The sequence below is a fragment of the Spea bombifrons genome, chromosome 5, assembly GCF_027358695.1.
Source record: "Spea bombifrons isolate aSpeBom1 chromosome 5, aSpeBom1.2.pri, whole genome shotgun sequence".
NCBI classification, from domain to species: Eukaryota; Metazoa; Chordata; class Amphibia; order Anura; family Pelobatidae; genus Spea; species Spea bombifrons.
Genome location: NC_071091.1, coordinates 21377585 through 21392718, shown reverse-complemented (window position 1 = coordinate 21392718; position 15134 = coordinate 21377585). Strand labels below are relative to the sequence as shown.

At 37.9% G+C, this 15134-nt stretch overlaps 1 protein-coding gene across 1 annotated transcript in view; it reads right to left on the bottom strand.

Moving 5' to 3' along the window:
* The window catches only part of DNAH11 (dynein axonemal heavy chain 11), a 94972-nt gene that overhangs the window by 54998 nt on the left and 24840 nt on the right, over positions 1–15134 (bottom strand). Inside the window, exons 24-37 of the mRNA XM_053466806.1 lie at positions 13950–14072; positions 13579–13701; positions 12165–12389; positions 11728–11819; positions 9641–9767; positions 7394–7543; positions 6744–6977; positions 6249–6380; positions 5974–6134; positions 5175–5331; positions 4945–5090; positions 4727–4843; positions 3702–3840; positions 252–344 (exon numbers count right to left, since the gene is read on the bottom strand). Coding sequence (XP_053322781.1) covers positions 252–344; positions 3702–3840; positions 4727–4843; positions 4945–5090; positions 5175–5331; positions 5974–6134; positions 6249–6380; positions 6744–6977; positions 7394–7543; positions 9641–9767; positions 11728–11819; positions 12165–12389; positions 13579–13701; positions 13950–14072 — 2019 coding nt within the window. The remainder of the gene's footprint in view (positions 1–251; positions 345–3701; positions 3841–4726; positions 4844–4944; positions 5091–5174; positions 5332–5973; positions 6135–6248; positions 6381–6743; positions 6978–7393; positions 7544–9640; positions 9768–11727; positions 11820–12164; positions 12390–13578; positions 13702–13949; positions 14073–15134) is intronic.

The window sequence follows — 15134 nt, the reverse complement described above, 5'->3', positions numbered from 1 at the left end:
TAGTATTTTAGTAAATAATAGCTTTAGTCTAAAACCTCAGTTATTCTGACACTTCTGCCTGTCCCCTTTTTATGTTCTACAAACATGGCCGACATAGGTTTTGTTGGAAATCTCACTGGAATAATGTGTTTATGTTCAATCACACAATAACAGATTCCTGTAATATATACTGAATCCATAAATGTATTCCTTATACACAAGCTGTCTAAACATTGACAGTCATTTTTAGTAGCCTCTATTGCCCTTGATACCTGGTCTTCAGGTCTTTTGCTGTCTCCTCGTTTGAGAGAACCTGCCACCACCAGGACAGATTTCACGGCACGCAGTCCCCAGTCATAATGATCCTGTATACAAAGTCAGATATAAGTATATCGACAAAACAATAAAAATACAATTAGGAGAGAACTATATGGAAAAACTCGGTTTCTATTGAATAAGCCCTAACTGTTTTTTTTTTTTCAGTTAGTCCACATGCATTTTTAGAATTCAAATTTCTCATGAATTCTAATTAGCTGTTTGAACACAAATTTTTTTTTTTCATACATAAACACACAGACCCATTTTGTGCAAACCTACTTTATTACTGATACATTTTCTTCCATAAATAATTTTTTTCAGTAATAATTAGAACAAACTCTTGGTAAGTGTCCTCTACACCATTTGTGTTCCTAGGAAGAATAGGGACATATGGAAGGATATGTAAAAAACGTATATGTAAAAAAAATGTTTCCTAGACAACATCCCATTATGTTGTTATAACAGATGTGACTGAGCAGTAAATACAGTATATTATTATAGAATTTGATATTTTAGTATAAATATATATAAATGATATAAAAACATAAAAGCAGCTTGGTTTCGCTTGGTTCCATAAACATCTAGTAGCTCGCTATGATGTCACAGCCCAGAGAGATTTGTTTTTTTATAGGTTGGCAATCATGATCTAGATGAATGTGTCACTTGAGTACCCTAACAATTTAATTACATGGATATTACAAGTATCATTATGGTGTGTTCTATATTTTATGGAGCAGGTGTTAAGTGAAGCAGCGATATGACCCTTTTTATTGACCAATTAAGAATTTAATAAATGATAGGTGGATTCTCATTGGTAAATCTAAGAGTCCTGTAACCCACTAATTAACCTCCTGAGTTCACAACAGTGAGTTCCGACAGTATTTAAGAGGTTACTAGTTAACTAGTTGAGTACAAGCAATATCAAATCACTATGTCAGACTAATTTAAGGCTAGGCAAAGCCGCCAAGCACTATGCTAATTTCATATATTATTTTTCCCAGTATGTTTTCCTGTTTTTACGAAGATATGAACCATTTTTCTACATGTCTCCCAACTAATGAATTAGAAAGAAAATGATCGCAAACATTACTAATTTGTGCCATGCATGATGACTTTTTCTCAACATTAGAACTTGACTGATTTTTTAATCACTCTATAATTGCAGTAGATGTAAAGGGATAATATGCTACTGTTCTTTGAAATACAAAGCTTTCTTGTCACATGACTTAAACTATCTATTGCAACACAGCACAGTATGTTTTACTTGTCTTCAACGAGGACGTATATATATTCTGCCGTATTACTGAGCTCTTATTACCTATGGCACACATACAAAGCGCTTGCTAATGCCAAACATAACATGTTCTGACTAGTAGCTAATGGCGGGCCGTTCTTAATCTACAATTATCTTCTCCAAAAAATGACTGCGGGCTAAATGTGTGAATAATAGTATCGCTGAAAAATTAATTGCAGATATACTGATCCAAAGAAATCATTTTTTAAGCACACTTTGCTGTTAATTTGCCCTAAATACATTTATATTTTAGATATCACAGCGTTATGAATGCAAGGATAAAATAAGCTAAATTGTTATTGCTTCTTGAGCAGGATTTAGATTTCACTGGGGAAAATGTTTCAGTGAAGGAAAGTTTGGGGTCTATACGGTTGTACTACCGTATTTAATAGAATTGTCTAAATAATTGAATGCAGGATCACAACACATATCTATGGTTTACTATCGTGTTCTAGTTCAGCTTTCAATGCTGCCAGATCCTATTGGTGGCATTGGGTTCTTCCACCAGATTTTGTTGAAAAATAGTAATGTACAACACATTTTAGTTATCTTAACTTCTAACATTCACTGAATGATCATCATCAAAGACATCATAATTTAATACCATCTGACCCAATCTACATCTTACCACACTTGCTGGTTTTGTTGTTCATTTATTATATTTTCATTATTTTGTGCTTTTTATTTTGTAATCCTCTCCATGAGGCGCCAAGAGATGTGTCATTAAAACCTAATGCATGCAAAGTGCACAAAACATGATTTGTCAAGTGAGATACTGTGTTGAAGGTATCCATCACGATGGGCCAGCTCTAGGGTTCCTAGCACCATAGGCAAACTATATCTCTGCACCTCCCTTCTGTATGCGCTTGCTAACAAAGCAGAGAGCCAGGCGGCGGTGCCCCCACCAGGTCGGTGGCTCCCGTCGTTTCCAATACGATGGGGTTGACCTTGCTTAGGTGGACCACAAAGACTGACACACCAGGACTACATATTTTCCATCAATATCATTTGCAGAGGGCAGAAAACTGACTTGTTATGTAATACTAATGTCTCAGATGGACTATAACTGACTGATAGAACTGTGTATACTTTACATGTTATGTCAAAATAAAATTACATGGTTAACTGTCACCCAACGCTTGCCTCTATTTGCAGTGTCAGTTGGAACAATGTAAATCTCCTCTAATAGCCTTATCATTATGTATGTATACCTCTTTACAATTCTAATGAGCTGCCTGAGTCAACCTACTTATATTAATAAGGATATATTTTACTAATTACAGGGAGAAGTAAAATGTGGGAATCAGCCATATCGAGCATGTCTACAGTGTCACATATCAAAGCTAGGCATTGTGGCCTCAATGCAATTTATATGCACTTATTATTATTTTTATTTAGAAAATATCAGCATTCTCTTTAAATCTGTGCATGGGAATGGAACATGCTACAAAACATAAAAGGACATTAATACTTATTGATGTCATGCTTGCAATTAACAGGTTTGAGAGGTGTGATTAATGCAGTAGGTCTGGAATGGGACTGGGGTATGAAATTGGTGCAGACACATTGAGACCAGTGACCTCCGTATGCTAAAAGATTTTGCCCGATGGGAAATAATCAGCAGGGGTAGGCAGAAACATTCTTTGTGACGGACACTTGACTAAATGCCCCAAAGAACACAATGACTTCTACAAGCCGCGCCATGGACACAGACACTTTGTCTATAACTGCTAATTAATTACAAGCCATGGCCCAGGCTTGGCAAATTGTTAAAATGTTTTCAGCTTCTGCCCAAATCTATAATCAAGAGTAAATACACAACATGAGACTGTAGTGGAGTTTATGATTAAATTTGTAAGTGTCCAATCCCAAGAAAGTACATGTAAATCAGAATCACTTGGTTGGGGCATGGGCTTGTGAATTGGCCGCTCAACTAGAATCTGGTATTTTTGGGTATAATTATCATTTCAACAGAAATTTCCATCTCTTGGCATTCAAGATCCTTAATATGTGGGAAGGAGATGGTACCAGATATAAAAGGAAAGAACATATCATAATTATTTACAATGATTAATGTAAATCATGTCTAAACCTTATAAGATAATCTCACCTGTTTGGAAAGCAGCTCCTTGCATAGCGTGTAAAGCGTTATAAATTTCCTGGCTAGCGGTCGAGCATTAATGAAGCCTTCAGCAACAAGCATTATCTCACAAATCAACTCAGTGTCTGGAACAACCATAGCGCATGGTCTACAGCAAAAAGGGAAATAAAGTTATGGCCAGCCATGCACCCTACATGTCTTACTGAACATCTATTCTAGGAGTTGAACAGGGTTAGTATGTGTGTTAGAGCATCACAACATGCAACAATAACACTGCTGTCATAATAATTATTTCATCTTACAGCAACATTTGAACTATGCAGATCCTGCTAAATGGATATGAACTTTGTGGAGAGCTGCTCTGAATTCTTCAAATACTCTGTGATTCTTGGATTGTATTTTGGGGGTGGCAAACATTAGCCTAAGGGGCAAGCCCTATGAAACTGCCAGTAATAATAGGGCCTCAAAAGATTTATCAACCCAATTAATGTCTGCTCTAACATATATATGCACCAAAAGGGGAATACACACAAAGAACCTAGAGCAAGCCCAGACAGATCATATTTATCTCAAATTCACTATTTTTACTGCAATGAAAAGTCAATATTAAATGCAATAAGATTATTACATGCTATCATATATATTATTTCTATTAACCAGGCCACTTATGTATCAGCTGAAAAAACGTGTAAACAATACAAATTGCGCAAAACAGCAGCCACTAGATAAACTATTCCAGCTTATGATGTCACCTGGCAAAATTTCTCTGAAGGCACTTATATATATATTACCTCAATAAATTCTAACGTTTCAGATGCATTCAATCGGTTATGACTACAATAAGTAAATATACTCAAGAGAAATTAAAAGCCCGTAAAGCTAGATAAATGTGCCTTTACACTGTATCCTATTCTTTTAGGTACATAGATCCTTTAGTTTTGCAGTTTCAGTACCATGGTAAGTAAAGAACATGCAGGAAAATTTTGCAATTAAAGCTAATGTCAATAGGTGGTGTAAGCGCTCCAAGTGCTTGCCTGAAGAGAGCCTTGAGATTCTCAGGGAGCTCGGTCCGACCGGCGTAGCCAGGATTCATAGTGATAAATATTCCCACTGATGGCTTCAATGTGATGTTTTCTCCCAGGAACAGAAATCTGTCAAAGGCAGAGGGACAAGCCATGAAATGCATTCCTGGCGAAAGATTACATTTTGATTTGAAGTAAAGTTATCATTTCTGGATAGATGTTGTACTTGCCTGTTTTTCTTGTTTCGGATGGCGTCTTGAATACTTTTCACTTGAACCGCCACCACTGATAGAACTTCAACAGCAATTCTGTTAAACTCATCAAAACATCCCCAGGCCCCTGTCTGTGCCAGGCCTTTATATATGTTTCCGACGGACTACAAGACAAATGGCGATGCTACTGCGCTCGCTGTTCATTTGTAACAAGAAGAAGCACACAGTATATTTCCCATTTCACTTACCTTATAATCCATCTGTTCAGAGCAGTTGAAAACATAAACCATCACCCCAAGTGCGCGCCCTAAATCCTTAGTGGTTTCGGTTTTGCCTGTCCCAGCTGGGCCAGCAGGGGCCCCACTCATAGTCAGGTGCAGGGACTGAGTAAGGGTAATGTAGCATCTTACGAAGAAAAAAAACTGTTATGAAAACATATCTAAACTACACCCATGGATCCCAAACTCCCATTGGTAAAGTGAGTGTCGCCGCTTATCAGGTCCAGATTTGGGAATAAAGACGGTCCTGGCACTTTAAGGCCAGCGGCTGATAAGTGAGCATACCCCTTATATTGTGGGAATTGTTGCCCTTACCCTGAGGCGGCCTATAGTGGGGTTTTTACGCCAACAGCCACACATTAAAGCGCCACATTTGACAGAACGGCTGTAAAGGTAAATGACATTCACCATTTAGCATCTGCCCAATGGCATTAGCCAAGTTTGCCAGATGGCCAGTCCAAGCCTGCCAATTTTCCTATCCGCCTTTCCCACACACAACCAATGTGGCATATTTTCCAATTAAACAGATCAAAAGGCTTCTGAGCTTCTTACTTAATTGTCACTTGGTATGTCCTAAAAGCAGAAGAAAATCTATCACGCACGACCACAATATATAACCTTTAATACTGGCAAACTGTGTACTTTTGAGCATATGACCCTTTCACTGTGTGCATCTGAACTTTGCAATGGGCACGAGAGAGGGGTGACATTGGATGTAATGTTAAAGGAATATTCTGGACAGAGTTCACATTGTATGAAAGTGGTTTACCTGTCAGTCAAAGGTGTAATGACTAGTCGGGCTGTATTGCCCAAATACTCATAAGAATACTGGAACTGAGCATCACATATGTTGGCAAAGCAATGTTTGTCCTTTTCATCCCAGCGATGTCGCAGTTGAGAAAGCCAAGCAAAATCTTGGGAATTGGTTACCTTTAACAAAACATAATATACTCCTAAACATTAAACCATGCCATTCTTCTAAAATCTATTATACAGATAGACGCTAAGTGTTCATGATGTTTAAGAACATGATTTAGGACATACCTTATGACTAATAAGCTTTGCTACCACATCTCGAGCATGAACATCTATTGTACATATTGTCATAATTTTCTGTCTGTCGCCAGCTGAGAGTTCTCCCACTAACATGTTAATCAGGGCATTTAACTGGGAAATCTGAAAGAAAGAAGATAATAAGTGAATATATGCTGTATAAAAATCAACATGGTCTAGACGGCCCGCAAACTTCAGATTACGACACCAAGGCAGCATGATACTCTCGTCAGATACTAAAGAAGGCAAGGGTGTTACTATAACTAGTGACCAGGACAGGTGCTTTCTTTTCTGTGGTGCAATTTGTTGCTTGCCTCTTTGAAGTACAAGAGTAACCAAAAGTTAGATGTTGTTGAGCTACAACACCAATTACTGTCAATTGCTTTAGGCTCTCATAAAAACATGAAAATCATGTTCACTAGTAATGTTCTTCAGCAGTCAACTCATAACTGGTCCTGAGGAATAGAAGACATGCAGCATGTGTACCTGTTTTTTGTTAAAATCCTTCAACGCTGTTTCAAACCCTTCTTCCAATCTATCAAAGGCAATTCCAACGTCAATGGTCCACCAGATCTGAGAACTGGTCAGTGCCACCTGGGCTGGGAAGTCGAAAACCCACTGATCTCTTGGCTTCTCCTCATAAGCACTCACAGCCTCTGTGATGTGATAGCGCACACTTTCACACATGGTCTCTTCCACTTTCTTTAGCCAGTGTTCCACCTTATGGATTGGAACAATGGTCAATTCCAAGTTTAGGTTGTACTTTACATGGCAACAGGATGGTCAAAATGATACGTTTTAATGGGAATGTTGTGAAAGGGTGAAATAATAAGTTGCCATACCTCAATGAGGCAAACAGATTTAAGTTTAAAATATACTGGCCGCCAAGCCAGGCTTTTTCAAAATGCTAATCGTTCTAAGGTGTTATAAAAACAGTCCAGCTCGGACTTTTACAATGCAAGCTCATAGATGAAAAGTTTTTTTATACTTTGTTAACATGTAATGTTTTTTTTCTGAGCCTTGTATGCCCAACAGAAACATGCCCTTCATAATGAAGTGAATTCTATGTGATTTCAAGTGATTAGAAACTACAACTTTGTTTTTGTCCCAATCCCTCTTGTTCTCAATTTAATTACCTGTCCAGTGCATTGGCAAGCCACATTAAATAAAACCAATTCTTTTTCTTTGCTAAACATCCCTGTTGCTAAAATTGTCTCTTCTTTTTCAACGTCTTGAAACTGAAGGTCAGCGATGTTGTCGAAAAGTTTGGCCAGGTGGCGTGTCACCTAAAATAATGGAAGAAGAAGTTCACAAAAAGTTCACAAAAAGAAAATGTTGGAAGTAGCGTTTCTACTCAGCACTGGGCGAGTTGTGATTATTGAAGGGTGATTGACCTCATATGTGTGTGTGAGTGTATGGTGTGAGTGTATGGTGTTAGTGTGAGTGTGTGTATTCTGTTGGCATGTGTGTTTGTGTCCCTGCATGGTGTGAGTGTAAGTGTATGGTGCTCGAGTGTCAGTGGTGAGTTTAGGATTAGATGTGCGAGGGAGGAAAGGGAGGAAGATGGTGTATGTATGTGTTACGGTATAGATAGAGTGTGTGGGTATTCGTGTGCTAGTATGTACTTGTATTTTAGTTATAGGGTCCTGAAAAATACTGTACCCAGGCACTATTAACGCTAGGCTCACCCCTGACAGCACCCTTAAATAACTTAAATAAAACGTGAGCAATAACTTTTAATGTCATTTTCGGCCAACTCAGATGTAACATCTCTCCTATATTTGAAAATTTCTGTTTTGAAAATACTTCTTCTAATGACATGAAGATAAAAAATGTGAATTTCCCATCCAATGTAAACTTTGGCATTGCGGTTTTACTATTGATTGTTTAACACCCAGCTAGCAGATATTCCTCAGAGCAAGAAATTCTGTCTGGATGGATGGCCATTGTCAGCTTATGAACAGCATAGCGTAAATCTTCTGCATAATTATCCAGCTGAAAAGCTACAGAATAAATGGGTCTTGTGCTGTCACACAAACTGGCAGATTGTGGCTGGAGGGAGGATACTAGGATGACGGTTAAAGAAACTCGGGAAAGCTCATTACAATCTTCCACAGCCAGGTCACTGACACTATGAAAAACAACACTAAGTGTTTAGCTTTATTCATCCAGATAGATAAGATGTGTCTGATCTGTGATCCCGGGCATGTTTGGTCTTTATTGTTGTTAATGTATGTCATCCGCTCAGGGCATGTGCTCCATGGGGACATGGGCCAGTGATTTTACATTGTTATCTCCTGCAGACAAACATGTCTGATGTAATACAATCCTTTAACACTCTGGCTGCTGGAATGCTAGCATCATTCCATGCAGAATAATGCTTAACCTTCTAGTCCTCTAATATTTAACTATATCAAATATTGTTTAAGAACAATGCTGTTTATTGTGAAGAGAAAATGATGTAGCTTAAATGCAGACTATTATGCCACAGATAAGAGCCTGTTTTGGTTAACGTCACTTAAGTGAAGCTTTCGAGTGTATCTATTCCATTCAGGGAGTTGTTATAACTTTTTTTTTACTTCTAATTAAATAAGCCATAAGATCATCCTAAATGACACGGTACATTCCAACAGTATGTAAAAGAAAACCTGATTCCATGATTATAACACGGAAATGTTATGGAAAGATGGTGATTCTATCGACATTGGTGTTAATGGCAGTTGTTTTATAGGGCTGAATATATAAGAGCCCATTACATGACATTTTAACCCATTTGGGGTCTACACCATCCTCAAGTTCACCTCTTCTCGGTACATTAAAACACATGATGTAGAGGGAAAAAGGGAGGGAGGGTAAGCAAAACAAGTTATTAAAAATAATTTTGTGAATCATGCAATTGATATTTTCTCATGAGAACACACGTTCTCACATGCAACTCATAGGCACGTTCTCGCATGCACTGGCATGCAACTGAAGTTGTGTTTGGTCATTTGTTAACCTTCAACTTGACTGACCACTTGACTTTTTAGTGAATAAGCCCCATTGACATAGGAGTTTTTACTTTCAGAGGTTAACGCCTTTAGTAAATTTACCCCGGACCACAAATCCCAGGGGTACCACCCGTACTGTTACACTGGGCCCGGCTGCCCTGCTCTGTCATGTGGGCACCAGCTCCCCCAACCCCCACTGGACAAATCGCTAGACAGGCAATGCGGGCCACACTTCGTCAGGCCCAACACACATAATTATATATATATTTATTTTATTTATTTTTTATCACTTTGCTGTAATATCGAAATTTTTGTTGTAGCTGATACCTTTCATTGGGCCAAAATAGAAAAATCTGAAAAGGATAAGCTTCCAGGCCACCGTTAAACACATACCTTCTTAGGCTGGGTTCCATTTGACAGAATATCAAGCAAGTCTGCTGATGAAACAAAATAGAAGCGCGGAAAAGCTAAACGTTTAGTTTCCAGATACTCCGTCAGTGCCTTTTCACAAAGAGAAAGCCTAAAAAAAAGCAAAGTTTAGCCATAAACGAATATTTCAAAGGAGGGTCATATGCAGTTCCATCTTGGCCCATAATTCTATGTAATTATGATACAAGATGAAACTTTTCATGATCAGCAAAGCCCGCTGGTGGCTTAAAATATAATGGACAGGCACAGCAAAAAGGCTGATGCTTCCATTGAAACAGCAAAATTATACATTTGAAGTGAATGCTGACCACATAAAGCAGTCCATTACGGGAGAGTAATTATGGGATATGGGGGAAAAGACGAGGCGTGTGACAGAGCCTTTGAACATGAGTAGCTCGACTACTGTACTTCAGTTCTACTTTGTGTACTTAATTGTGATGCAGACAGCTTGGACTACAGGGCTGTGGGTCCCATAAAGTGTACGAGGTATCCACCACTTAATATTTTTTACCTAACTTTCCCAAACTCTCGCAAGGAAAACTCTCTCCAACAGGTGATTTAGACATCACCATGCCTCCTAAGATAAAATGTTTCTGCTATTATCATGTTTATGTGAACCACTGCAGTCATATAAAATAACAGATCAGTAAAATATGATCACCAAGGGGTACTAATGATCTGCTGGTTTATACTTTATATTACATACATCTGAACTAATGCAAATGCTATTTACAATGAAAGACACCATACAGTACCTACCGTAGGGCAACAAACAGTTTATACCCCAGCTCTGACCACCGGACGCAATGAGATCCTTCCTTATTGAAGCTTTATTTTGTAACATTTACGGAAACATTTATGGAAATATTCACTAATCCCTGAAATTTAGAGAAGATCAAGGGGCACATCAGGTTATCCCCGAGATATTCCCTAAAAACTACTACTTTCAAAGATTCACCAAGTTAAACTTGAGTCGCTTGTGACTGCCAATCGTGTTGATAATTTATGAAAACTGTAAATGCAAATGACAACGGAGCGGTTGTGGCAAATACTTGCAGGCCAGTTTCTTTTAAAATTCAAACCCACATCGATGTTGGTAATTTCCTAAATCTTAATACTAATATTATTTCCTTATTTCGACGTGGATCTTGTGTAATGTTTTGTCAAAGTTGTTTAACATAGTGGAAATAAATAAAACTCCTTTTAATATATAAAAATGTCCAGATTGCAATAGTGAAATGAAAACATATTTTCTAAAATTACCAAAATATAATTCAGAGCAATACAAGTTACCAGAATAATAACGTGAATACAAGCCTTTAAAGGTGGCGTTTTTCTAAGAAAAAACATTAATTGGTATAAACAGATCTGAGCTAACATGCCTTTTTATTCTTTTACCTGCAAGTTTAATAGCAGAAATCAGAAACTTTTGAGAATCGTTTTCAGTTTCTATGGCAACAATCTATCAGTGCCTGCTTCTGTGTCACATAACAATCGAGACAGCTGCACATGGCTTCCATCTGAGAAACCACCAAATACCTTGCACCCATCATGTTTAATCTAAATGTATACAAATATATTTAAATTAAACAGGATGGGTGTTTAGTGGCTTCTCAGATGGAACCCATTAGCTGCTGCTGCTGCTACCACTGTCTGTCCTCTTTTTTTCCCTATCTCTCCTCTTTCTCATTATCTTCCCCTTCTGTCTCCTAATTTTTTCTCTTTATCTCTGTATTTTCTTACTATTTTTCCTCTTTTTCACTATCTCTCCCCTTTCTCCCCATCCCTTACCTTTCTTAATTCCTGTGGTGGTTCCTACAGACCTCTATTTCACTGACCCCCTTGCAAAGCGTCCCAGCTATTGATGCTGACATGCTTCGCGAGGTAGCATTGAAACAGAAGTCTTTTTGAAGAGACCTTGGGCCTTGACCTGCCCGTTGTGGTACGCATGCCATGGGTTCACCATCGCTGGTCTATTGTATTCTAAAGCACGTTACTTGCATTTGGTAGTTCTTTGATTTCTGCACATTGCATGGTGTATACTACTTTACCTGAGTTGCAAATCTTGAAGAATTTCATAAAGACCGGGCTGGCTTGTTGAATCCAAAACATTTTGTATTTTCTCAGTCTCCAGCATTAGTGCCTAAAAGAAATTTAATAAATCTCATCGTGACTTATCAGTTAATTTGGAAACATATTATTTCCACTGCCAGTCTATGTTGTTTTCAAAAAACAACAGATTCTCATAAAGATTGTCAATACAAACTAGGAAATATGGGGCCATCTCTTCAAACTTCAGCTCTTGTGAACTTCATAAATATTACATTGGGAATTATATAGTAAACCAAGCATTCTGCTGCTACAAACTATATAATTTGCTGTCAATGTTATTCCTGTATGAATATAACATCATTGGACATGAAGAAAGATACTGTCACAACATGAAAACATTTTATTTGGATTCTAAAGGTGCCTTATTCTTACTTACCTTAAAGTCTGCATCTACTCCGTGAAATCTTTTAGCATCTTCAGGAAGCTGGCTTCTGATATCAGTAGAGCCGATGAAGATGCTTTCTAGATGTGACCATGTGCGCTGGACCTCCATCCAAATATAAATCACTGAATCAGCTAGGTTCAGCTTTTTCTGCCAGCTTGATACTTGTTCAATAAAATACTCAACATACTTGCTTTGCATAATCGATTGCAGTTGCACCTAAAAGGAAACAAATGCATGGGTGCTGGGTGACAATTAAGAATATTAATTGAAGTTTTATAATTTACTGAAGTAACTGTATTTTTAGTTAAGGGGTTTGTTAGTTCAGCTGACTTCGGAATGAGAAAACATAGAACATCTGTTCTTCACAACCATCTCCGCCATATCTTTACAACTGAAATTTAACACCCTGCATAAAATATATACTCAAGGGGAGAAGCTCTTTAGGAACATGCATATCCAAAGTAAGCAGTGACTCTAAAATCACGGTCACCAAAATGAGATAATTCATCGCTGGCCAACCTGGCAAAACAGATGAAGCCAACACCGGATCATCAACAATTGATGAATTTGGAAGCAGGAAAATGTTGGATGAGAAATGTGCGGCTTAAAGCATGGCAAAGCCTTTGTGGATGATTAGTAAGTAAGTCAATATTCAACTCACTTAGAGAGCAGAGCACCTTTAATAAAACCTTCACAAAAATAGTTGACATAGAGGTAGATGCTCTTAAGTTGGGTATTACAAGTGTCTCATCAAATCCTGTTTAGTTGCACTTGACTGCTACAGAGTTGATTGCTAAGTCTGTCAATCGTGGCCAACTCTGTTATACAAGCTTGTCTGTCAATTTATCGCGTGAGCCTGTCAGTCAAAACAGAGGTCGAGTTGGTTGTTGGGTGAAACAGTTCTACTGAATTTCACAGAGTTTTGTAAAATCAGAGCTCTTTTTCGACCCATCTGCTCACTCAAATGAAGTTGAATTTCTATAAATAGGTTGCTGTACTTTTCATAGTCATGTTTGCAGTCAGCTTCATTTGACTTGAATTGTGTTCGAGTTGACAGTTGAGTTCAATTTAATAATTAGATTAAATGTTCAATTTCAGCAAACAAACCCCCTTTTTAAATCTCTAAACACCAATACATGTGTTTATTTAGTGTTGGGAAGATTAACCAAGTATCTGGGAAAATCACAGTTCCACTTTAATGGTTCCATTTTTAAAATCTAGGGTGTCTAGAACCATGCGTAGAAATGTAGCATCAGCTCAGTGCAAACTTAGTAAAAGTACTTATTCTGTCATCATGAACCTCATGGAGAAGGATACTGCTAAAAAGAGAAACTCAACAAACATATATAGACTTATATGAGGATATTTTATCGAAGAACAAAAACATCATTAGCCAAAGACTAACCTGATTGCTATCCAGCGTTTCAAAGATCTGCTCATCCGTTTTTATTAGAGGGGTTCCAGTTCTATGGTGTCGCTCATATGAAAACTGCATGGAGCTCCAAGTCTGACTAATCTCCAAAAGTATCTAGTCATAGAAAATATATTATAATTCATATATATATGTTATAAATCAATAATTCTAAGATATGATATACCAGCAAACAAATCAGCTTTATTTTAATGACTAAAAATGTCATAAGACACCAAAAAAATATTTTTTGAAAATAAAATGACATCACATGTATCGTAACACTCCTTTTTACCAAGATCTTACAATGAACCTTTTTAAAAAAACCTTAGTATGTTTAAAAACATGTACAATATAAAGCTTACTTTTTCAGTCCCCATCTCCTTCACTGCTTTGTCCACAATGTTCCGGACTTCATCTTCTACCTTGTGCAACTGCAGAGCGAGTAAATCTGATAACGTAGTTTGTTCAGTCATTGAAAACTTCACCTGCCAAAAAAAAAGAACATTTACATATCAGATATAATATTACTTAATTACATTGACAGGAAATATTCTGGAATGGCAACAATATATATGGAATATTACTATTACTCCGTGTTACATGAAAAAAAGTGAAAAAATCCCTTTTGTGAAGTGTGGTGGACTTTTACCTGGATATGTTGTCCATTCACATTTCCTTCTCCACAATTGGTGGTGGGAACAGGTCAAATAGAGCTTTATCTGCTTTACTGTAATGGGAAGTTGAATGGGTAGCGATAAAGGGGATATAGTATAACTATAGGGTTCCCAACTGTCACCACTTCATGCTGGGAAGAGATGGTAGTATCTGACACTTGCCCCTCACAAAGGACTATGAGGCTAGTCAAGGGTAATACAATACAGAGTGAGGAATGTCCACGCCAAGAGCCACTTCAAAGATTCCAGACACAAGTTCTTTGAAGTTTCAGAGTAAAATCTGATAAAGGTGTTACAACATGCCTCAGCAAAAGACCAAAGTAGTCTCAAAAGCTCGCAATCTAATGCAATTCACTTAGCAAATAATGGTATGATCCTTAGAAAATAACGGTACATTTTTATACATCTATTTTAGGGCAGGCTGAAGGTAAAATAAAACTCATAAACATGGATTTTTTCTGGGGAAAAATGTCGCAATTCAGATTCCAGGTTTTCCGAAAATATTCCAGGTGGCGTTGATAAGTTTTTTCAGCGAAACTACTGACCATTATGCACCTTGCAACATCTCATTTGTGGCATGACAGTTTCGAGCAGCATCGGTGTCTTCACAATGGGGACTTATGTTTAATAGTGCCCACACTTTGGAACTCTCCAGGTCTGATCCAGAGTCTCTGGGTGAGGTCCTACTTTCCCAGGTCTCCAGGACTTTTGGGGGCGAGGGGCGGCATATGGCCATGACCACTATCTGCCTGTGTTCCACTTACTTTCCACCAACTTTTCTACCAAGTTCTCGCCAACTAAATAATTTCTAGAGCTAGCCCCTCCCCTATGTAAACCTAGCCCCACCCACACAAAGCCACTCCCCTAGAAAAG